The 27179-nt window shown below is 35.1% G+C and overlaps 1 protein-coding gene across 3 annotated transcripts in view; it reads right to left on the reverse strand.

The window, feature by feature from the left end:
- Positions 1–27179, reverse strand: part of osp (myosin phosphatase Rho interacting protein outspread) — a 194466-nt gene that overhangs the window by 120446 nt on the left and 46841 nt on the right. For all 3 annotated transcript variants that reach the window (XM_011063100.2, XM_087408891.1, XM_087408890.1), the window contains exon 2: positions 16774–16854. In XM_011063100.2, the coding sequence (XP_011061402.2) occupies positions 16774–16854 (81 nt within the window). The remainder of the gene's footprint in view (positions 1–16773; positions 16855–27179) is intronic.

The raw sequence follows: 27179 nt of genomic DNA on the forward strand, positions 1-27179 counted from the left end.
CTTTTTCTTCAAATTGAGTTCAAATTTGCAAAATTCTTTCAACAAAACATGTTCAAAATGGAGCTATTATATTTAAACAGATTATAAATACCAGACTCTGGATTAATGGTGCACAATGAAATCAGAAAATCATGAAAATAAATAACAAATTAATATTTGAGTAACTATTCACTGCGAGTAATAGCGAAAGATATCACGACAGACCGGCAGCGTCGTAGAACTTCCTGTACCTCGCCAATTATGATGATGTATCGAGGGTGACGTAATCACGTCAGTTATGAATTATGACCGTAATCGCGTTGTGAGTAGTAACTATATATGTACACATATGGAATTATATATATATATATATATATATATATATATATATATATATATATAAGAGCAGCTGGATTAACAAATCCTCAGATAAATAAGCGAAAAGATCGCACAAGGCACTTCTCTTCGCTATTCTCATCTTCTCTGATTTGCGACATGGCAGCTGCAATTTAATCCACCAACAACTGAAATAAATATTCGCCGCGAATCGATATAAATTGTACCTCTTTAAAAGTACCCGATAAGTATACGTTAAACTCATATACAAAATTACGAATGTCGATTTGAATGCTTATCGAAAAGAGTCTCTTTTTCGCTCCTTGATCCGAATTTATTTCAAGCTAAATAACAACTGTTGTAAGATTCTTTAATTGACTTTATACATTTAGATCCAGTGAGGACTAAGGGCAAGAATGTAATCATTTTAATGAATACAATTGAATCGTGAAGAATCTTACAACAGTTGCAAAGCTGCTTTTTCTGTTAAAAATCTATTGAATGCCATAATTTATGTTTCAATAATTTATGTAGAAAATACAATATATTTAGATGTAATATAAAACTATCTTTTTTAAAAAATATATATAACAAATATATGTAAAAAATTAAATTAATTGTTTTTTCTCATTACTCATTAATTATTTTACTATAAATATAATATTAGTTAAAGTTTCGCAATGTTATTCAAGATTTGCATGACATTCAACGTTATATAAACATGAATAAAATTTTGATTATATCTAAATAGAAAAACACATTGCCATTGATATATAATTATGTTTTATCTTTAGTCCAATCGGTTACCGGATTAGTTGAATCATAGGTTTGTCAATGATACACTTGGATGCGAATGACGTATTACATTAGATAAATCTCGCTCGGGTGTACTCTTGTCATTAATAAAAGCTTTGATAAAGTGCAACTGCAAGAAACTAACCAACTGATAGAAAAGCATCTGAGAGGTAAAGATTAGTCATACCGGTAGATAAATCCCCACAGTAACTTGAATACGAAAAGTGAAATAATCTACAGAGTCCGATAAAACACACACCTGTACGTGACATATTGCTTTAAGATAATTCTCGAAAGGTTCAATGAAAGTGCTACTGATATATGTATATGAATTTAGACTATAATCTATTGCTTATGTCATATAATACATGGTATCACAATGATGACTGTTTCCTGAAACTGATGACGATTCATCGATGCAAATAAATTAAAATTCATAAGTTAAAGTCTAAGTAATATTTTTTTCAATTATATGTATGTGTTGAAGAACGATTTACGATAAAGAATTAGCATTATTTTTTTGTGCACTATTATTAGCGACAAGAATTATTTAAATTTATATAATTATGTGACTTACATTATTTACATAAATTTAAATAGTTGAAAGATTTTTATATCTCTAAAGCAATACAAAAAGATTGAGTGGTGTTCAGAGATGTTATTCAAACGCGTTATGTAGCGAATTTGTATAATGAGAATTTTTTGTGAAAGTTTCATATATTTCAATAATAACATAATTTAAGTCTACCCATCAATATTTCTTGGACTATCGCAGGATTGACATCGCCCGAGGACGGCAATGTGACGAAAGCGAATTTTAAAATCGGAGTCTCTGAACGCGTGCCGCGGAGGATGACGTCAGCTTTAATTTGCGCCCGATGACACGCGTGATTGTCTGCCTACCTGCTTTTGTCACAAATGGCAAACGTCCATTCTCTAAAATTCTCACACAACCCCACGCAAATTCTCAGCAGTATGCACGAGCGATTAGTATACTTCAGAAAGAATGCTGATCGCCTTTCGTTACAGACCTTCAATGGTCAGAAATAACACAGATATAGTTTAGGTATCAATTATCTGTATAGTTGAAATTTGAAACATCCGTTGCATGTTAGTTTTGCACTTACAAAACTGTGCTACATTAAATGTAATTTACGATAACTATAAATTTAACAGTAATAAATATAAGATATTCCATCGATAAATGTATTACTTAATGATGAAGTATTTACATATCAGTAATACCGTAATTGTAATAAAACATCTGTTAAGCCAAAGATTTTTCTTTGTCAAAAAAAAGGATGGCCAACTAAAAAGTGAAGAACAGAAAGCATAAAACTATTTGGAATATTACACATTCAATTTTTTTAATACTATTAAATATTCTTCTTGTTTAGGTTATTTAGTTCCTTAACGTTAAAACAATTTTCTTTTCGTATAATTTCTTGAGCTATTACATTACGAACTTCCAACTTGGCTGACTGAATAGAATCTCGATAATAAACGGATCGACATGTTACGTAAGCAAAATCAGCCGTTACAAACCGGCACATTAATTCCTTTCGCAGATGGCCGCCGCTGCCGTCGCCGCAAAATTCTAGCAATCCGCTCGATCGTCAACATATGGTTTCGTCGTCGTAATCGGGGACTGTCGACTGAAATCAAGCAGCCGGTTAACCAGTTGCTTCCGTATACACTGCTGCTTTTCTTTGCGCTGCGCAGCATCGAGCGCGGCAAAGCGCGTCCGCCTTAAGCCGCTCTGCGCTGCGCTGTGCGCTTGGCAGGTGGAAATCTAATTAGCGCACTGTTTGCCCGTAGATCCCTCGCGGATACGCCGGCTATCCCACGGCTAACAGGACACGAGGAACAACGTAGACGTACACGCCGCGACGAGACAATGGCAACGAGCAAACAAAATTTTACGTTTCAATTCTTCTTACCAGTAGCGATATTCTTGTCGGTACAAGAACGACGAAAATTCGAAGACTAGAACTTATTTCCACCCACAAATCGCGTTAACTTAAAATTTAAACTCTTAAAGAATATCAAGATTTTATCTATCTGATATATTTTTAATCCTGAGAAAAAAATTTACTAAATTTTAATATTTGTTTGTAACAGTAAATTCAAACGAATATTTACGAAAATATTTACGAATGTTTAACTAAATAAACGTAAACATGTATTTATTTGATACAAAAACCATTAATTTGCTTTAAATATAATTTTTATTGAGTAAATATTTATGTAATATAATTAGATAAATGTTTCGTTAGTACTAAAGAAATATTTATAAAAATTTAGTAAACTTTCTTTCTATATAATTGTGAAAGAATGCAATAAGCATGTAAATAATATTAGCAAATTTCCTTGCGTAAAAAGAAAGAAATAAAAATAGTACACTTATGACGCATCAATAAAGATTAAATTGCTGTGAATGACAGAGGAACTCTCAGAAAATAATTGGAGGATGATTAAGCAATAAGGGACAAGATTTCTATACAAGAACTGACATCTTGATTGATGAAAGCGCATAACATTGGAATTTCAAGATACGTGACCGCGTTAAATATTTAATTGTTATCCGTACATGGCTCTCTCGTTGGCATATTCTATCAGCAAATCAATTTCACACACTAAATAAGCTATTCGCGTGCACATACGTTATTAACCTCTGAACGGTGCTAACCCAAAATGTGTAATACGTGCAGATAGCTTCGAGCAATTATATTATTAGAAAGTCACGTAGGCATGTATATAAACCACACCTTACCAATTATACTGAGATAATAGGCTTTAACGTTAAATCATAAATCATGCAACAACGACTATGTCGTTGACGCAAGTGCCGTATTTAAAGTCGTACTTATTTCATTTTCGTTCGTTTTCCGGCGGTTCAACATATCATTCAACGCATCTACGCGATTTCATGCAGAGAAGCGACATCAGATCGAGAAACTCGTTCGACTTGATCTTTTCCGCGACCGACGACTCTCACGAGAAAGACTTTCCAACGGTTTATCCTTACGATTCGTATACGGTTGAGTTCGTAAATCTGTGAGTCGCAAACGGAGTAGGAGATGCCTCGATCGACACGTCTCAGGATAAGAGACGACGACCTACGTATTATCGCCAGATCGTCCCGCGCCGATAACGCGAGAAGAAGGACAATTACGCCCATCAAGATACTCAGATACCGCATTTTCCCCCGTAACGTCGATTCCGTTTTATTGTCTTTCCACGGCCACGGCCGTATATACTACAACGGAGTAAGTATCGTCAAGCGGTTGCTTGTTATCGACGATTAAACCGCCCAACGAACAATAATTCCACGCGCGACGGGAATCGCTTTCGCACGCTCTCCGCTCCGACTTTTCTCTCGTCCTTTCTCTTGCAATGCCTCGGGAGCCGCGGCAGTGTGTTCGCTTCCTCTTTCGTCGGTCTTAATCACTTTATGTGCGTTCACCTACACGGAAAGAACGATTTTGATCAAATTTAGCTAGATACAGATCCGACAATAATTTTGTCGAATCATTAAACTAATTACGTAACAATCTCAAACGTGATGAGCAACGCTGTAAAAAATATTGACATTCTACTAGTTTGAACGTCCTATATAATTATTTTGATGTTTGATGGTCCAACGAAATTATTTTCAGATCTATACTGGTTACATTTTTTTAGATACTTTAGGAACATTCGTGATGAAAAAAAAGAGATGATTTTACTGAAATATAATACTGTCTATCTAAAAATTTAGATAGATCTGAAAATAATATTGTTTGATCATTACAATAATTACATAGTAATTTCGAGCATAATGAGTAATGCTGTAAAAAGTATTGACATTTTAGCAATCAATCCTAATTATTTTAATGATCCATCAAAATTCTTCAAATCAAAATCTTCAAATTTGTATTTTGGTTTTTATATATTTTAACAAAACTATCCTTTCCGATATTCTAGCAAGTTTAAGCGTTTTATATAATTATTTTGATAGTACAAAATTATTTTCAAATCTAGTCAAATTTTTTTAACTTTTTTTAATTATTTCAACAAAACTGTTCTTCCAGTGTATTTATACATATTTGCAACACGTTTTAATTTATTCAAAAAATAAAAAATGTAAATCTGATAGGATTTAACGATTCTTGAATAAGAAAACTGACTTTATTTGTGAACAATTGAGGACAAGATACACAGGAAATAGATGCAACAAAATGTCAGAGAATGTTTTAACTGATTAGACCTTTCTAAGGAAGAAAATCTAATATCAGAAATTAAATGTAATATCAAAATATCCAATTCCAGCTTTCGATTTTCACGTACGATTAAATCGATCGTACATCGGTAAACGTTAGTTGAATGTATTATATATGCCATGTAAACGCACGTGGCCTGTAATAAGGTATCGTGTACCATTCACCGCGGAGACGAATCCACTGTTCTGTTACGAAGAGATTTCCTTCTCTCTTGTGATTTCCGGGTCTTCTTGCGCTCCTCGTCTCCTGACTCGAATGGCCGATCGAACTATAGACGGTGAGAAGTCGTGGTACCAATTCAGTGAACAAACTAACTTCCTTGATTCTCTCAGTGAAATCGAACTTCTTAATAAGCATTTTATATAAGTTCTTAATAAGATATATATCTCTCTCACTCTCTCTTTCTTCCAAATAAAAATTACAAAATTACATGTAGAAATATTTAAATGTGAAAATATAAGATAATAGAACAGAAACGTTAAAACAGAAAATAATATCTTTTTAAATGTCAAAAAAAATTGTTACAATTATTCAATTAAGAAAGAAATAGTAATGAAGTGTATCTTGTTATTGATAGTAAAAATGTGTGTGTGTTTGAAAAGAGGTTATATAAAAAGATTTTGTATCTCAATGTCTAATTTCACGTCTCTTGACTAAGAAAATATTCCTGACTGTACAACAGGTGTATTGTACTTTTCTGCGGTACGATGAGACGGTAAACGCGAAAAAACGGAACGGTTCTTCGAAGCTGATTCTTCGCTTAATTTTCCTTCGTTGATGCGTAACGCGTGGAGCAGTTGAAGAGCAACCGCTTGCGTAATCGCGCGTGCGTTCTCCGATTCTCCTTTCCTCCTCATCATTGTTCCATTTCAAAGAGACGTTACGAATCACAGAGACAAAGGGACCTATGAGAAGCGCTCGGCACGCTTGAATGAAAAAAAATTTGTTGCGCTACCTGTCGTAATACAACTGTATGTCCGAAACAATGGCGTCCAAATTAAAAACAAGTGCTACTTCAGAAATCACAGAAATATATTGTATGATATTTATCTCACATACACACACAGTTTCTCTTTTTTTGAAAGTTATGACTTTCATATGCAACGACGCCCATTAAATGATACTCGACGTCTTTTTAAATTTCTTTTTATACTATGTTTTATAGTCATATAATAATTATCACTTCAAACAAATCTTGCGTTTAAGAATTAAACGTTTGACTAAAATATACAGGAGTAAAAGAAATTTTTTTAATTGCGACAAAATATTAGTCCTATTTTTTTCTCGTCATCAAACCATCATGAGCCATATTTGGTATTATCTCGAGGACGAGATTCGCGTGAGAAAATATTTTATCTTGATAAACACGTACCATAAAAATGCTGAAATCTCTATCGCAATTTTAATACATTCGCGACATGTTTAGTGATTCCGATATAAACGGTGAAAGGTTGACGAAGAGCAGAAATCCTAGGAAGGGACAAAGATAGCTGAGCTCTATTCATAGAACAATAGCCAGTTCTGAGGTGCTAGACGATGAAGTCACGACATGTTCGTGTACACGGCGGATACTTTGGTTACGCCAAATAACCGTCATTTTAACGAGTTTCACGAGGTTGTAACGTTTGAATTTTACATAGGCGGTGTCCCGCGCATGACGACCTCGCGGTTGACACAGCCTTGATGAAAGACTTGATCAAACATGGTCTTTCTCGAGGCGCCTCGTGACAGCGACATCCATATTAAGCATCGAGGCCTATATAATGCATGAGATTGGCATCGCTTTCAAAGTGTTCGCTGATATGTACTTGCTGTGCGTCGTAAAATTTGCATGAGATCTCATCTTATGTACGGAATAAGACCTCCAATAAAAAGAAAAACTATAATGACAGAAAACTATAAAGGAGCGAAATATTTTTTAATCAATATGATAACACACCAATAGAATTTAATTCTATTTCTAGAATATAAACTAAAATAAATAGTTTAGCGATTTTTGTCATTATATATTATAGTTTCTTTTTTATAGAAGTCTCTCATTCTGTACAAGAGATGAGATTTCGTGCAAATTTGATGATAAAATATTTTTTAAACAATCTGATAACGTATCAACGCGGTGTATTTATATAGAAATTATAAATAAATTCTATTTATACAGAAATTATGGAAAAAAATTAAAAGTCAGCAATTTTCGCAAATGATTGATTGGATTTGATCGAGCGTGATTTTACATAAAACTTTCATCGTAATATGCAAAATGCAATCACAAGGCGCAACGAGATTTCGCAAAATTATACATACGCATTAAGAATCTATGATATTATACATAATCTAGATAGTTAATATCGCGGAATAGATGACTTTACAACTCTAATCAAAACTGCTTTCTCTCTTGGACCGGGGGTTGGCATTAGTGACCTGGAGCGCGGCGCGTTCTAGAGATTGATTGCCTTATCGATAATTAGCTTAGCACGACAAGCGTGCTGGACCTTTTGTTTTACTTTCTGACCCCTTACACACCACCTCGCCACGCCGTTACTTTCGAAACACGCGTAAGGAATGCATAAAGCCTTAAGATCGAACGGGTGAGACTTCGCGCGCGATGCCTTTTTGTCGTAACATGATTTATGCAGGTGCATAATAAACGGCCATAAAACAACGCGAACGCTAAATTACGGCAATTTATTGATTCGCCCAGTAATCGATTTGCTTATCGATACTACTATGTTCCCGATCTATCTACCGATCTCCCGGTTTCAGTTTCTATATCAATCGAGACGACCATGAAAATATAGAGCGGGAAAATGTATATCTTACATTTAGTACTAAATATGACTGATATAATGCTAGATTCATATTTATAGACTGAAAATTAGATATTCGCAGACAAACGCGATGTATAAATGAGAGTTCTGTGCGTTCTTCAATAATAGAAAGCGAGACGAGTGCAAGTTCATCGTGGATGACTTTCGATTTCAGAACTGCGAGTGTAAATCTGTAGGTACTCGATGAAAATAGCGTTTTGTACGTAACAATCCCACGCGATTTGTTCATTTCCTCCTCAATTGTAATATGAAATCCATGCAAAGATCAGTACGCCTAAATAATATAAAGAGCTATGTTATTCAGCTTTAATTAATAATTGGTGATTTTTTCCTTTCTACGTTATAATAAGCTGTCACGTGAACAAGAAAAAATTGCAACCAGTGCTAATTATGAAGCATTGATTCTCCTAAGGAACATCTCCAGTGAAAAAGAGTCTAGTTACATTAATCCAATAACGGAAAGAACGGTTTTGCTGTAATGTCTAAAAAGTTATCTAAATGCAGACCTAAAAATTTTGTTGGTCAAATAATTATCTATATAATTATCAAAATAATTATGCAGGATGCTTAAATTAATTGCTAGAATATCAAAACTCTTTGCGACTCTTCGCTGTATTGCTCATCATACTTGAGATTCCTACGTAATTATTTTGATGATCCAACAAAATTGTTCTCAGATCGTATCTAATTAAATTTTTAGATACCTCAGCAAAATCGTTCTTTGCATGCTGAAACTCTGATTGAAAATGAACAAATCAAAATCTTGTCGAATCTATTATAATTCTATTACTAGAGATAACCAGAATTCTGATCGATATGATGAGAATCTTCTGCTTCGTTCATTTTCAACCAGAAATTTTTCTCATATTCTCATAAATTGCAAACGAAACGTGCTGAAAACCACCGATATACATCATTCGTAATGTTGCAAAATCCGCGCATGAAACGGCAATGAATCGCAAAACGCAGCTCCGCCAAACTGCAGATGACTGTCGCGGTTCACAAAGGAACGAAAATACTTTTTTCGGCTTAATATATTTCATCGGATTCGGAAGAGAGCCGACATTTTTTGCAACCCGGTCGCAACGTATCATCTCACCACTGATTCGCACAAAGTTGCAACAATAATCCCTTATTCTTTTTTTTTTCGCATTTAAAATCGTCTAATGTATCTCAGCGGATTCGGACGAGTCCAAGTATGCATTTGCATTCGTCGCGCGTTGCCAAGGTGGTGCACAGAAGGGCAAAAGGAAAACGAGAAGAGGAGGAAAAAGACGGACGACGATACGCATGTGCGCTAAGGGCTGCCTGAAGACTTTAAGAGGCAGCATAAAAGGGTGAAGGTAAAAAAAAAAAAGAAGAAGAAGAGAAAGAAGCATCGACGTGCGTACGGGGCATAACTCGCGAATAATGCGATGTTTTATATGGACGTACGTGAGCCAGCTGTAAGCAAATGCATTTCGCAGCGGCCGAGCCTTAAGCCGTGTACTACTCGCGCGTGCAGGTCGACGCTCAGAAGGCGACGACTGTGTCGTTGCGAGTAGAAACATGCTCATTAAAGCTGCACGTAGATACGTAAATGCAATACGATTAAATTGTTTCATCGTTGCGAATGGAGGCGGTTCAAAGATAAATCGCTTCTGTTGCGCGCCTACGATAAAATTGTATAAATTATTCTAATAGAATTACGACAATTAGCCGAAATAAATTCGTTCATTATTTCACGGCCTTTACAGTGAAGAAAATACCCTGGTTGTAGGGTTTGTATCTCAATAAGAGATACAAACGAATTCCGATGATTCGAATCGGAATTCTGGTTACTGTAATTGAATTTCTGATTATCTCGATTAGAACATTTGATAGATTTAACTATAAGAGTAATTAATTTGTACTCTCTAAAACTTTTAGAGGGAATCTCACTCGCAGAGAATGAAATTTCACTTTTAAATCAGTCCCTTCAACAACCTCCTTTAGAATAACATTGTCGTCATTCAATTTCAATAAAATGTACTGTCTATATTATTTAAATTTTGTTAGGATTAATCAATCTCAGTCTCGCTAAATGCATTCCGAAATATAGAGTCGTGAAAAACTTCCGTTAAAAACGCCAGGTAAACAATTTCGAGTCGTGATTAACACTGCGATTTACGAGGCTCGTTCATCGAGTAGCGAGATGTGATACGTTGGCGCACCTTAACACCGGCCGGTCTCCTGCGACCGCGGAACGTACACGTGTCGGGAATGCCGCACAAATAATGCGAGCAACGAACTACTTGCCTTTTCAGTGGGACCGAAAAAAACAGTGAAAGGAAACAGTTACGCGGTGCGCCTACAATGTAAATCTGCGACTCGGGAATGTTTCACGGAATTCCACGCGTGTGCGCGTCCGACCTCGATTTTTCTTACTCTTTCTGCGCGGTTCATTAGAATACCCCAGCACCAATTTCATATCCGTCCCGTCTGTATCTCTTTCCCCTCGCATTGCTGGGAAAATATCTTGCGAATTCCCTGCGAATCCGCTGCAGTGCTCTCGTTTCTTGATTATTCATGGTCTCATTCGAATGGAGGCGAGTGCGTTAATTGGATAATTAAAGAAATGGACGGCGCATATATGTGTATATAGTACGTACGTGTGTAATGTACTGGAATTAGATTCAATCGTTTCTAATTGAATCATCAAGCGTGCGAGACAAAATTAGGAATGACACTTGACAAGTTTGTCCGTTTTGTTCAGATTTTTATCAATGAGATTTTTATCGGGATATGTTATTTTAATGTGTATCATACTGCGTTTTATCGTTTGTATACAGAAACAAGAAAAACGCCTAGTAAGATAAATAATAATATTGTAAAACGCGCACATTGGCACGACATCTTTAAAAACATCTAATTATGTATTCAATATAAATTTTCTTATTTTTAACATCAAATATCTTAATATATATCTTAACAATTTTGCGTACCTATATTGAAAGTAATGGTCAAATCTATCATGTAATTTTAGATTATAATGGAGTACGACAAAGCGTTATATTATCGCATTAAAAATACGATTCGATCTGCTATTTTATCCGCGAAATATCGTAATCGATCTATTCTTGTAGACAACAATATACTGTAGATTTTACGTTAACTGAGATATTTACGATTTCGAAACGTTTATTACAACCGCGCGATAAGATTATGATATACGATGCTTTGCTTTCAATGAGAGAGTAAAGTTAGAACGCCGGAACGAAAGGCGCGAGTTCTCTGTCTTTACTCCGCGATAAGAATATTTATCTTTCAGATTAACACCAAATGTGACAACGAGCAGGTGTCATAGGTGTGTCGCAATAAAAGGCACATGAATTATGCAATAGGGTATCATGAATACATATTTATCGACTCAATATAACTTACATTCACAAGAGGAAACGAAAAGAAATATTCGTACGGGAAGAAATACGGCATTTCTTAGTCGCGACGATGACAATGTCTGACGACAATAAACGCGTGTTGCGGAAGCAAATTAGTAATTCAGCGATATAGTCAGATCATTATGCAATAAAGAACACGAAATATTGTTGTGCATTAAAAACCTAACGAAACATGTGTAAAACGCTGCCGCCACATTAATGTAGTATCAAACTGGCTGACTACGCATAAAGAGCTGCGGAATTGTAAAATAATTAAAAGCGTTTCTGCCTCGTAAGCTACCTCGAGCAATAATCGATTAACACCGAATCGAATAAATTAATCGAGGTCGCTGTCAACGACTCACCTATGAAAGGAAATATAAAATAATATCACAGCCGACGCAATTAACTAGGCAATTCGCGAATTAGTCACCGGTGCCGCCTTGTTATCACGCTACCGTTCCAATTATCGATACGGCCGTTATCAGCAGCGTGATTGCTACCGCAGAAAATCGATCGACAATCCATCGCGCGTTTTTGCTCGGCGAGATACGCTGAATACGTGCTTTCGCTCGTTATTGTGCAAACTCTTCACGCAGGGTGGCTATGAAAGGTAAACGGTGAAGTCAAAACATAACCGATAGAGATCTACTTTCTTACAAGTGTCACAATGTAGAAATTTGTTTATTCTTGCGCGAATATCGTTGCGCAACAGAAAAAGGCCTGGCCACGTTATCGTCAGAGTAATTGCGCCTTATCGTTTTACGGTGTCGTTACAATGGCGCAAACACGCAGTGAATGTATAATGGAGCTGCTTTACTGCTGCGCACACGCATCGCGTTCCAACGCCGTGCTTGCTTTACGATGTTTCCGGCGATTTTCATTGTTTTCCGTATCTTTACGTCGAGCTTTTACAAAGCGCACAATGAGGCAAGCGCCAGGATTTTACGTACATATTGCGATCGGACAAATTGCGATTGATACGTATACGTTACGTATATTCAACAGACTCTTTCCGACCCTGTGAATATATGAGTCAAGTTTTTATGTATAAAAATTTAATACTAAAAGAAAATACAGCTATAAACTTAAAGTTACACATTTAAAATGATATTGATATAATCCTTTAATTCTAAAAAAATCTTTTCCGAATATATCATATAGATTGCACGAAAAACTTTATATCTGCTTAAAAAAGCTATCGTGCTTGAAACTGAGGTATTACGAAAGTTAAGATTGCAAAAGTTAAGAAAAAATACTCCCTAATGATTCTCAAAATATCATTAATTTTAAGTTCTAGTTCTTTCAATTATTTGAAATTCATTGGAAAATTCAATTCAGAAGAAGAAATTTAGAGGAAGAAATAATTATTATCCAATCTGTGTATATTATTAGAATCTATATAGTGGAAAATATTGATCTACGATAGTATCTAAATTACTAAAAGATTATTGATCTAAAGAAAGGCTTTCAACTTCAGAGGGAAATCGAGAGAACAGAATAAATGTAATTTCTAGCCGCGAATAGTTACGCATACTCGCGAGAATACTTCTCTAACCGCAATACTGCAACAGAGATCCATCGATCCTCTTCGATCTCACGATCCGTGAGAGATTCCTACCATTCGACTTCTCTCGACGCCTCGAGGTATTATCGGAGTGAAAATAAAGGCGTCGCTTTATTATATCGCTAGATGAGAGTTGTATCACGACGCCATCGGGTTGTCGTGAAATTCGAAACGTGCGAAATACCGAACGACTAGATAAATTCCTCATCATCTTGGATCGCATCTTCCCACCATGACCGTGAATAAATCCGAAAAAAAAAACCATCCATCGTGACAACCACAACGAGTTTGCTAAAATATCACTCGACTGCTAATGAATGTATATAAATAGTGTAGATTTACATAACTGATTGCTCAAGTATGTATTAATTATAAATGCTTATACAAATAGCATAACGATTCTACTATCGATTCACTTACTCGTTTGGCTATAAAAAATTAAATTAAATTGTTTTTTAAAAACTGTAATTTTATATATTAATGTTTAATGTATTTTATTTATCCGTTATATATATATATATATATATATATATATATATAACTGATTGTAAAAAATATTACTGAGACATGATAAACGCACATTCGCCATCCGGCGCGAACGTTTTTACATCAATGAGAAAAGAATCGGATAGAGGAATGCTGTAAAATATTAACTAATAATCTCTCAAGATTCCGAGTCTCCTTTAAGCATCGCCATCGTCTGGAGCGATAAAATATAGTGAACCGTGACGCGATGTCGTTATTAAAGCGGCTGCTAAATTGTTGGACATATCTGCGGGATTTATCACTGCGGAGAAAATCCTAAGTACGCGCCATGTATAATATATGAATTAACAAGATCCACTTAATTAAGGAGTCGGCACAACGCATTAACGGCTGTTACGCACCGCTTCATTGGTCGGGTCTCAAAGACCTTTAAGGCTTTCTTAAAGCGGCTTCTAATTATTCACTTTCTCCGCAGCGCAACGACCGGAATTTACGGGTTCGCGTCGCGGTCCATGTAATCTCCCGATGATACCTTTAACTGCGAGAACGACAATAATTCATTAATCGAAAATCGCAGGTAATTAAGATAGTCTGAAAACTATCGTTCACCGAGTTGTTCTTTCTCCTTTTATGACAAGCGTATTTTATGGGGACTCAAAGTAATGGTGACAGCAATAGAAAGCGTTTATTACTACCTTAAAGCCTTCCAAGGACTACGAAAAGTATACGTTATAAATCTAATGATTTGTACTATAGATAACAAATGGAGATAATAAATAGCTAGCAGTATTCATAGATAAGTAATTTCGACAATATTCTTAATTCTCGGTCCGCAATCTGAATTTTTGGCATAAGCCAAATTTCACTCTCAAGTTTCTCCGAAATAAAGGCGAAGTCCAGTTCTCGCATCTAAAATATCTCTCGTTAAAAAATTATTTTATAATGTAATAGAAATGTTGAAAAACAACTCTAAATTTTTTCACATTTAAAAAAAATCCAGAAAAAATTGCAAACGGAAAATTAATGAAAGAATAATAAAAATTTTTCTAAAATAAATGCTGTATAATTAATAAAACATTTAAAGTTGTATAAAATCATTTTTTTTTATAAATCTCTTAATTCTAATATATTATATAATAATTATATACAAAATTTATAATATATTAGAATTATCTCTTATAATATCAAATATTTAACAAAATTTATGATATAACTTTAAGAAGCAGTTAAAATATTACGGTAGAAATTACTATTATTTCGCGAAAAACAATTAAATATTTTTTAGGATATTAAGTGAATCAGATCAAAGTGATCGAATAAATATCGAATTTCGAAAAATTATTGAGCGGTAAATAACAATAGAAATTGTGTTTCTATAGGACAGAAATGCTACAAAATCTCACATGCGACAATGCTCCGTTAAAGCGATTCTATTCGCGATAGATTGAGAAATCCTAATAAAAATTAAGGCGGTCAGCCTGTCATAGAACATCACACGACAGATTGTTGCGAGCAAAATCAAGACCGAGGCCAAAGGCGGTCACCATGGGACCACTTTCTATTCGCCAGCGATGTAAGACGAATGAGCTCGATACACGTCGATAATTATCGATCGTGTAAATCTCAGCTATAATCAAGAGTACCTACAACTTCAAACTAGGAAATTACGCTTTCTTCTCTCAGTTTCTTCAATCTTCCCGAATAGTTTAATTCATAAATGCATACTGCTGATGATAATTACAAGCGATATTTCTGAAGTATTACACGAAACTCGTAATACGGTGATAGATAAACGCACATTTTGCAATAACTAAAGGTTATTGTTGATCCTCGATAGTAACGATTCAACAACATCTAGCTTGACATTTCCATCATAATTCAAGAATATCGCAGGACGACCACATTTTCTTAATTAACAAGCAGTCACTCTCGTATACGTAATGAGAATCTTACGGTTTTTCCTAAAGGTCACCTGTGTATTCCCAATGTAACAACATTACTACAAATCATTATTATAATTTTGGCGAATTATCAACTTCCCTTCTCTCTAAATCTGAATCAGTGGATAATCACTGATTATCAGTCTCATGATTATGCCACAAGTAATCAGTGAATTCGCAGTAAAGTTCAACTAAAAAAACAAAGAAACGTTAAATCCCTAATCTAGCTAATATATAATCTTGCTTTAATATAATATATAAATTCAATGTACCCATATGATAGTGGAACTGACATGAAAATATTGATATTTTAATTATGCAAACTTCCTTTTTTCAGTTGAATCACTGATTATCATTGGCTTGGGACTAATAATATATAATCAGTGATTACCCACTGATTCAGATTTAGAGAGTTCTTGACAATTGACCTCTTCGATTAACGGTACCATCTCCGGATTATCGACACGTCAATCAAACAATACATGTCGCGGACACTTTGACAGAGAAAATCGCAACAGTCATAAATCATACGACCGACAGCCTGGCGAACTAACATTCGTGTTTCTGCATTTCTCAACGAATCGCCGCAATTAACGTCTAAATCGCCTCGATAGATAGTATCGAAAAATTACGCTTCTGCGCGTCCAACGCATCGGGATAAAAAGGAAAAAAAAAAGTAACATATTCGTACGAAGTGTTAACGAGCGTATATTTCATATCGGAGAAAGTTTAGAAAGGAACAACATTCGTGCGCGCTGTCATAAATGTAAAATAAAGCCGGAACGACTTCGTTTACGTGTTCCTCGAAGTCACGTTTTCGCGAGGCGAATCGCGCGCGCGATTCGCCTCGCACGAGGCCGTGGAAAAACGTATCGCCGAGTTCCTTTCAGCGGCGCCCGCTTATCCTCACTTTCTCGATAATGAGCAAATTGCGCGGCGCGGCGGTGCGCGGGCGGTTTGATCCACATCTCACGGTGTGATTTCCCGCGATCGATAGACTCAATCGGCTGATAACGCGTCACGTAGCCCCGAGCATCGAAACGGAAGTGATCGATGAGTTGATCACGGTGCGCATTTCTGATCGACGATTGAGAATATCTTTCCTTCATCTTTGCGATGTTCAATCGACAATGCCGCCCGATCGAAAGGGATTGTTCTTGACGAATTGATAAAAGTGAAACATACCTTTGTCCGGTTCAACGGGTTTGAAAAATCCCAGCCAGGTGCGACGAACAGATATCCACATTTGGAGATTTTCCTCGTAGCCTAAAATAAAAAACAATTCACGTTAGATATGTGTAATTATCGCCTTATTTTTATTTTTATTTATCGTTTTCGACATAAATAATAAGTAGATTTGTTTCTTAATAAAAAAAAAAGTATTACAAAAAAATTGAGTTTTGAAGTTGAATGAATGCTTAAAAAAATAGTTACATAAGTTTAAGGAAATGGTTACAAAATATTACATTAGAATCTAATTTGAGAGGAAATTATCAAGTTATTTAACACTGAAAATTAAGTGTGAAAAACTAATGTATGTGTAATCGAATTTTTCAAAGAAGAAATTCTTCTCAAGTTGATAAAAAAATTTCTTAGATGGAAAAATGATATAATACGGGTGTAATTTATATACAAGTCTATAATTTAAGATATTCGTGTACAATAATTTTCTAAGATAGAAGTATATAACATTAAAGGCCGAAGATGGAGTAAAAGAAATAAATCCGACATGCCGGTGCGTTATTATGACGCGACCTCGATTTCACGAGACCGATTTGTCGGCGTTATAGAGGGATCCTTTTTCTATCGCAGGAAGCGCGGGTCAAAGATCGAGAATAAGAAAAATAGTCGCAGCCGTCACATCGCGTCCAGAAAATAATGTTTATTGAAGAGGAACTAGGAAGTTAATCGAACTTTCGAGTGATTCGCGACTTTATCCAACGATACCTTCACTCGAGACTGTTATTATTATTCAAAGGAGAGTTCCAAATATTCGTAGAAACAGGAAAGAGAGAGCCAGGGAGAGGCCGTTCACGTGGAAAAGATAGACAAGTGAATGGAAACCTATCTGTAAGGAATCTTAAAGCATCAGACATTCATCAAGTATATATCGAGCATTCTTACTGGTTATCAACCAAACACCATCGTTTTCATTGTGAACACATTCAGTTTGTTTATTTCTCTTTTTTTTTTAATGCGTGCACATAGCACTAGTGAAAAAAAAGAGGATTGTCTTGTGTAAAAACACGTTTTTCATTTCTCAAATTTTTTTTTTAATTTAATTGAAATGAATGCAAATATATACGCTTATACACTCAGCATTAATGATTTCATTAAGAGAGATTTATTTAAACAGAAACATAATAAATTTAATGCTTTCAACATGTAAGCATCTTGATGTAATTGATTAAATTTTGTGGCAATCGCACAAATATGTACGAATAACTCAATTAAAACACTGTAATATTTATGTACTTGTAGAAGTGGAAATTAAATTTAAAAACTTGTAATTTGTTAAAGAAACTTACGATTAATTTTAGTGAGAGTTTGTTAATTCTTCAAATTACAATTTTATATGTCATTGCTTGAAAAGTTTTCGTCGAGGATTCAAAATTATCTTCAGCTTCAAGCCGAACATTATCGTCCCCATTATTATATACATTTACAAAACGCAAGCAATTAAATTCACATTTATGACAATTAACTCAATAAAATACGATGTGTAATTATGTTACAACTGGAATACAACGTTGACGTGAAATAAATCTACGTTTTCGGCAATTCGAGACTTTAAATGATCTCAAGTCTGCGTGGTCAAAGACGCAAGCGCTTATCCGCGGCAATCAACGCGCAATAATTTGGCACTCGTTATAATCTTGTGGTATAAGATAATGCCGCGTAAATAATGGCTATCGTATCGCGTTTACACGATGGAACGGCGTGGCCGAACTGGCAAAAAGGCCGCTCTCGCAAAGAAGTAATACGTCCGTTCTCGTTCATCCAGCCGATCTCGCATTGCGTGGCAATCTCGAAACGAGGCGATCATTTCTCTTTCTTTCTTGTCTGGGAGGACCGAGATAAGAATAAGAACGAGAATTCACTCGACTTTATGGAGAAATAAAGGTAGGTTACTCTGCGAGTAAACGTTCCGCACCTCTTTCCTTCGGAAAAATTATACCGCTTCCTTGTACTAATTAAACGAAAGAATGTCGAGCATCCGATAAAAACACTAAATGCCTAAACATATGCCGAAGCCAGGAAACTAGAATTTTATTATGCATGAAATAAATAGATACTGAAAAAGGAGTAATTTATTAAGAAATTCTCGATAAAATTAAGACGCATAAAATTGCACGTTAAATTATTCAATTGTCTTTAAATAAAAATAAATAGTTGAAGTTTCGACACAAGAATAATGAGATAAATCCATAAAGATGTTTAAATATTAATTTGTTTACTACTAATAATTCTTGATGAAATTTAATTCAGTTTATTCTGGATATAAATATCGAGGAAAATCGATCATTTTTAAGAAATTTCCACAAAAAAAATCAATTAAAACTTGATCAAAAAATTCATAGGTAAAAAATATATTTGTGGCATTCTATCTGAATATGTAATTGTGTAACATTTCAAATGTAAATCCAATTTTACATCCATCTTATAAAAACGTAGCCTCGAATTAAAAGTGGATCTCAAGGTATCTCCTTCATTAATTTCAAATTCTTCTCATTTAAATAAGAATACTTTATATATATATATATAAAGATTGTCGTGAAAGGATTAAACTTAAATTTTCTCAATCCGCTGAATATACATCGCAAACATCACAAGTAGATAAAAACACACAGCGACACTTTCCACGCTATTTTATGTATAAAAATGTCAAACACCGGATTCACGGTCCAGTTATCTCGCCAGCCATGATCACAGCCATTGCTTATCGAAAAAATATTTACTAAAAAGCACAAGGCTAATCGAAAGTCGCCTAATGCTCCATATATTGATAAAGCGTTCGCAAGATGTATTGATCACCGTCATCAGTAATGATATCAGTATGATTCCACTTTTTCGATTGAATCAATTTCACTGCACGAGTGCTTACGCTCTGTTTAACCGCTTTCCGTCCGGTTCATACCATTTCCTGTCGCTCGTCGCACGTTCACAATTAACTTCCGGCGTGTTGATTGTCACGTACCAACAGCATGAGCTTAGCGAACCATAAACAGTCCTGCTATAGCATATCGCCGGTCACTAAAACGCATCGATGAATATCGTTATGAAATAATTTATTATGCTTATTGGAAGCAATATACAGAGTATTCCCCATATAACCATTCCTTTTTAGATTATCAAGTAACAGAGAAAGACCTAACAAATATAATATCAAATATTCTAACTAAATTTTATTATAAACACAGTGATCATTTAGAATTATCCATGCTAAAGAACAGGGAGATACGTATAATTTTTACACGATAGAATAAATATTTCGATATAATAAAAGTTGTTGCACCCATTCTAACGATATATAATAAAATTATAAATTATAATTCGGTTTAAGGTTTTGCATGGACTATACATGTTCACTTCGTATTACTAATTTCGAAATTTCGATACGAAAATTTCATTTGCATCACGATTTATCACACTAATTACATACAGACTTTAACTCTGATCTATCATGGCTTTCATTCAATTTTTTCGCCTGACGAGAAAGAAGTTCGTCCGATCGTACCGCACATCTGACGATTCATTAAGGATAATTCACGAGTTGTTTCTATCTCTTTGTCTCTTTTTCTTTCTCGTGTGATTCAACAAATGTGACTATCGCGACGTTACGCAATCGGAGGCACTTGTCTCACAATTGACAATAACGGACAATAGGTCGCTCGCTCTCGGGCGGACCGCTTCCTTCTGGTTGTCCTTGACACGCTTCGCGGATCGGAGTCCTTGCTAGTCCTTAAGCACAAAACAACGTGACCCAGATTACGACAGGGAGGCCCACTACGTTTCTAATCTCTAATAAAGCCGACATAAACGTGCCCCCGCGTTATAACGATGGCGTAGGTGCCGTTCACGACGATCTCTTCGACCTTTCGAAGGCGAAATCGCGAACGCGGCGAAACAACCGGCAACGAGGCACCGAGCTATACTTTATTAAAGGCAATTAAAGGTCCGCTGCCACGTTCGCCGCCTCGTTAGCCAAACAGAGCGTGTCGCGAGCAATGCCTGCCCAATAAGAAAATCCCGTTGCACGCATTAACTCGCCGCCGGCATTCGATTCTTATACGCTTGGAATGCGAAAAGCACCATTCGACGATGGTTACAAGATTTCGTCGAATATATCTTTCCTTGAATCCCTCCCGGAAGGCTTGTTCCGGAAATATTACAGTTATCACGCAAATAGAATTAAAAAATTCCCTCTCATTCTCTGACTTTCCAAGCTTTAATAAACTGATATATATAAACGAATAAAATAATTTAGTTTTTATAATTACAAGTGAAACGAATGGAAAAATTAAAACCAATTATAAGCAAAGTAAAACAAAGGAAAATAATATAAGAAACAGAAATTATATTAATATTTATTATAAGATAAAAATCTCTGAAAGTGTATAAAACTGCATGAAAGTATAAAATATGTAATAGGGAACGTAGTTAATCTTTAAATAACAAATATAAAACACACACAAAAACAAATCCAATTTCAATTTGTACAAAGTGAAGACAGTAAAATTGGTATGAAAAATTTTTACACCATAATACTTGAGTCATAAATACAGATTCTTATTCTTTTTTATATCAAAAAATTTGACGAACATTTTCTCTCCCCATGCTATTCAATTATTAGTTTCCTATGTTTAAAGATATTTGTACCTAAATTTCCTCGTCGCGATAGCTTTCTGAAAACTTTATTTCTCGCTTACAAGTGAAAAAGTTACTCCGACTTTGCCAAGTAGGAACGGCGACGCATATTTGCGTGCTACGCATCAAGGAGGAATCCCACGCATCTCGTCTGCATATCCCACATCCGGTGCCCGCGTATCGAACTCCCGTATATACTGGAAACCTGTCTCCATCTTGGCCGTGAGACGCGATACAATCGGTCGATCGAAGACGAGGAGGAAGAAAGATTAGAGATTCGAAGGAATCATCCTGTAGGACATCCTGTTCCTATCTGTCCTTCGATACATCTTTGATTGTGGTACACGCGACTCGATAACGAGCATTTTTCGCGTCATAGACATATCAGAATCAATCGAAAAAAATGTAGACGCTATTCCTACTCCTATTAACGCGATATTCACGTCGATATTCACTCGTTCACGTCCACGCGAATCGGCGACATTGCGTACATAACTTTCTAGCGAAGAAAAAGTTGATGCGGAATGTATCCAAGAAAATAAATCTAAACCTATACATCAATTTCTCTGACTCGCCCGAAAGTAGAACAATACCCATCGTTTCTAAAAATAGAAAAAAGAAAATTGCACACGTTTAGTTACCAGATCAATATTCGTCCCACTTCAAAATCACAGAAAAACTGTAACTATACTTGGCAAGATATTTTGGCCTTCTCTTTTTTTTTCAATTAAGTAAAGTATCTGTAAAATATAATTTTTTCCTCCATTTTATATCTTTATCTTTAATCCATTTATATATGTATAGTTTAAACTGTACGTTCTGATTATGTTTTTAAAAGATGTTAAAATAGGAAAAGTTTTTTTTCTCGACATTATCATACTCTCATTCTCGCAGGAGAAAATTCCTGATTATATCGTCAATTTCTCGAAGCAATTACCTTGTCACAGACGTGGTATGTAGCATGACGTAGAATTTTCCTCGTTTTCATCCAACTGGAGTAGAGCATTATCGGCCCCTTTTCTACTATTATTTTCAATCTGTGACAATACATCGCACGATTATCGCTGCACGATCACACGCACTTTCACGATAACGACGTGCGCCACGCCGTGGAAAAAAAAAAACGTTATCGAAAGGACAGAACAAACACAAACGTGGGTGACAGGATGAATGTGTCTTCGTCTCGCCTCGGCCTGTTTGGCGGATATAATTCTAACGTTTCTCTTGCATACTATTACACTGGAAATTCGCAGGTACGACTCGTCGAGCGGAACGACCGATTCCACAACGGCAATATCGACTGCATCGGAAATGCATTATCTCCACCCTCTTCTTCCTCTTTATTTAGAGACAAATTACATGTCTCGCTGTTAAGCGGCACGAATCGTCAATCATATGCTTTAATTTTGTATTATTGTGTTAACTCTTAAAAAAAAATTATGACGCATTTTATAATGTATAATACATTCTTTTATTTTTTGTTTACTAGCATATTTTATTTTAATAATCAAGAAATTTCTGTATATTAAAATACATTGTATATTGATATTTTTAATAATAATATTAATTATTAATCTTTTCTAAGTTTACGAGAATTTCTAAATAAACTTCCCCCCAACGTTTACCGTTGCTTTTTTAAACTGCTATTATTTGTAATACTGAAAAATAATGTGGAGGCACAATTATCTTTAACTAGATGTAAATAACTAATAATTGATTCTTGTATTATAACTACATTATTCGTTTAATTTATTCAGATATATTTACTTCGATATAGCTTTGCCTTAAAATAGTAATAAACATTTTCTCTTCTTTTGCCTATTCTTTTTAATGACAATATAACACCAAGACATTTAATACGCCCGGCAGAAGAGTCGGCACATTTTCACGTGAATCGCTTTCTACTCAATTAACTTTGCGACCGCGTAACGACCGCGGAAAACCTCAAGAAATTACCGATGCCCTGCGAATTCCTCGACGAAAGAGCATGCCTAGATAGCTCGTAGTGGTTAAAGGATACCGACTATCACGCCCTAAGCTCTGTTCGTGTCAATTACGATTCAGGAAATCCTGATGGAATTGAATTATTCTCGCACGCAATCTGGGAAAAATATTTTATCTCGTTACACATAAAAGGTAGATAAGAATGTGTAACTCTACATATAATTTCATTATTAATATATAGTTAATAATATAATAGTTTCAGTTTTTTTCTTTAAAAAGAACGTACGAATTTAAACAAGTTTATTTATCAACAGAAATTAAGACAAAATACCCATTGCTAACAAAATACACATTGCTAACATTGCTCTTTTGATCTAACGGTATACATATTCTATAGTTTTTTATATTCATATAAAAAAGATTCATGCACAGTCTGGGCTATAAATTGTCGGTCAATAGATCGACATGAAATTACTACGAAGTCTCAAAGTAGTTTCGATCATGTGAAAATACACACATAAAATGCAACATTGATAAACTAAGCAAATAAGAAATTGATATAATGACAGTACCTTTTAACCGCATACTGATGTAAATAGTTAAGGCGTGCCTAATTATCAGTTAGCGGCTACAATTAACAAAGACTAGAAATTACATACCGGAAAGAAACTTATTGCTGATTATCGAATTTCTTAAATGACAGTTCACTAAGCATAACGATGTCTAATTTTCGATTTCGATTTAATTATGGCTTCGGAGAAAGAGTCGCTCTTTAGCGATCACTCGACGCGTAATAAAACTTCAAGTATATCCCCGAGAAACTCTCATCGACCACTTATAAATGCAAAACAGCAACTTAAAATTGACTGAAAAATATGATTAACATTGTAGATTATTTTTTTTTTACAGGAAATATAATTTTTATTGATAGTAAAAGAAAAATATTATATTAATTGTAAATAGAAAAATATATTAAATATAATATATTCGATAAAATAAGATGTGTAAAAATTACAATTTTTTGAAACATTTATTATTCATTCACTACTAATTGTATATATTATTTCTAATTATATAATATTATTAAAATCGTATTATCTTTTTAATAATGTTACTTATAAGTATTAAAAAGAAAAGATATCGTAATTATAGTATGAAATCATTCGTATTTACTATTTTCCATGCGTTTTATATCTTCTCACGGTCAAGCGCTTATCACTCCGGTTTCTGTGCGACCTACAATTAACCAGACGACCGCATTGCGAGTTCTGCAATTAAGTGGTCATTAACCCTCCGCCCGGGAAACGCATAGCCGTGCGTTTTAACCAAACGTGGCGGTTATGAATTCCAACACCGTGTAAACGGAAAAATTATTTACTCGTTTAACGTTAAACCGAGTACGAGAAAACGTTAAGTCGTTAATAACAGCTACAGACGCATAGCAAAAGGTCGAGGCAAACAAATGGCGTTGCGTCACGGAAGAACATTCATCTTTGCAATAAGTGCAGAAATCTTGTCTAAATGAAACAAAATAATTATCGCAAAAATAAGTAAAGTAAATAAAATAATATTCTTCTATAAAAAAAAATACAAGTAACTTGTATACAAAATAAAATATCTGTTTAAAATATGTATCTATATTATAAATAAAATGTGTGTCTAATAAAACAAATCATAATTATAATCGACATTATATCTTATAAATTTCATATGTATTATTTAAAGATAAATATAATAAGAGATATCTCTTATGTTGCCATAATTTTTAAGAGAACGCTCAAAGATAACTCACAATAAATTATTTCATCAACGGATTAATGCATCAATGTGAAAAAAAATGACACAATTGCTACATTGTAACGGGTAAAGTCGTCTGGCGGGATTATTACCATTATTATTATCATTTGTACGGTTCGTTATTATTAGTCAATAATCAAATCATAAGAAAGAGTTAAGTAAGGTCCTCTCGTCTCGTTGCCTCGTTATTACGTTATGCAAGATTAACCCGTCCTCCGCTCTCGTCGTTCCAACTCTATTCTCAAGTATGTATTTGTGTACATGTTTGCACGAGCATGTTACGTGTCGATTACCGGTATGCCACGTGTTGTTTTGCAACAACAATGCAGCTGTGCATACGAGTGCATACAAACAGCCTACTCGATTACTCGGGCTGCTTGGAGAAAGAATTATCTAAGAGACGCGCGTTGGAGGTCGGAGACGTGGGATCGAACAACTTGTTTTGCTGGCACAGAACGGAGGATTACACGCTCGGTGTTGGAGAGGAACGCTCAAGGATCGGAGAGAAAAAAAACGAGGGACGAGAGCGAGAGACGGATAAAGAGAGAGAGAGAGAGAGAGAGAGAGATATGTGCATGTGTACGGAATAATTATCCAGCCTCCTGTCGGCCATTGTTGCCGCAAATCGCTAACGAGCTGCTGGCGCGCTGCAAGTGAGAATATCTTATACGCTGCATGCGGGGCTCTGAGAAAAAAAAGAGGGAAAGGAAAAAAGGGCGAAGGATGGGAAAAAATTCTCTGCCACGCGGGTAGTAGGTAGTAGCGACGAGATTGTGAGTCAGTGTGAATTGTGCCATTATAAAGACAGATAAAATGTTTTAACCGATGCTACTTAACTGGTTCGACTCGAACAGAGTAATAACCGTTGATACTCCTTCTACGTTATGATTCAATATCAATCTCTCTGTGCGTCGATTTTATATGCTAATCGAAAAAGCGACTGTCCGTCGACCAATCCGATTTATATTATGTCGAAGCATTACACTTTGTTCAATCGTACAGTGCGATCAGAGAGATCAATGTCAGATTGCGAACGGCGCGATGGAATTATTGTAAATTATATGGAGCAAAGTTAATTTTTGCTTTTTTTGGATTTACATGCGAAAGAAACTAGATTTCTACCGAGCGGAATAAAATACCAGCGTCCTTGTCTTCATTCAGCTTGTAACATGGCTAATAATATCTGATTTTAAGTTTCGTTTATTTGATACGAAAATTGCTGTCAATATCTATGTAAAACGAGCGGCAAATATCTAATATCATAGATAGGTTATACAAGATACATGCATTATAACAGTATAATAAAGATACAATCAATATAATGTATTTACTTATTATTAACTGCAATCTGGATTTTTTGTCCGACCTAAATTTTTACTATTCTAAGCTCTCGAAAAATATAATTCTATTAATAATTATATTTCTATAAAATGATAATCGTATTTTTGATACAAGCACTCGTTTTATAAATTTCAAGAACAGAGCAAATAATGTATACAATTAAAAAATATTTGTTTCAAAGAAAATTGTTAAAAATATAAACTCTTCGCCCATAATATTCTAAAATGATTCAAAAATTGCAAAAAAAAAGATTCTAACCCGCAGTTTCATAGCAGTACTTTATTTCGTAAGAATAAAATACAAAAAAGAAATTAAAGATCGATCGAATTTCGCGTAACACTTCTTCTGAAGGCAAGACAATCTCGATTAACTGACAAGTCGTTGTGGGAGATCCCGAAAGCGGCGGGCGCAGGTTCAGGTGAATATAATAAGGTAGAATACGTCGGTGGACGTATGGCACGTAGGTGGATGTAAGGTAGACCAATGTCGTGATGCACACTTGTCGAGAATGACTGGCCGAGCCTCTCGAGAGAGCTCGTGGTTGCCCCGGGCAATGACATGTATAATATGCAACCGCACCGACCGGTGTAGCATGATTTCGCTCGTCCGATTCGTAGTGAAACCGCGTCGTGTCACCCGCG

The sequence above is a fragment of the Acromyrmex echinatior genome, chromosome 8, assembly GCF_024713525.1.
Source record: "Acromyrmex echinatior isolate Ae372 chromosome 8, ASM2471352v2, whole genome shotgun sequence".
Lineage (NCBI taxonomy): Eukaryota > Metazoa > Arthropoda > Insecta > Hymenoptera > Formicidae > Acromyrmex > Acromyrmex echinatior.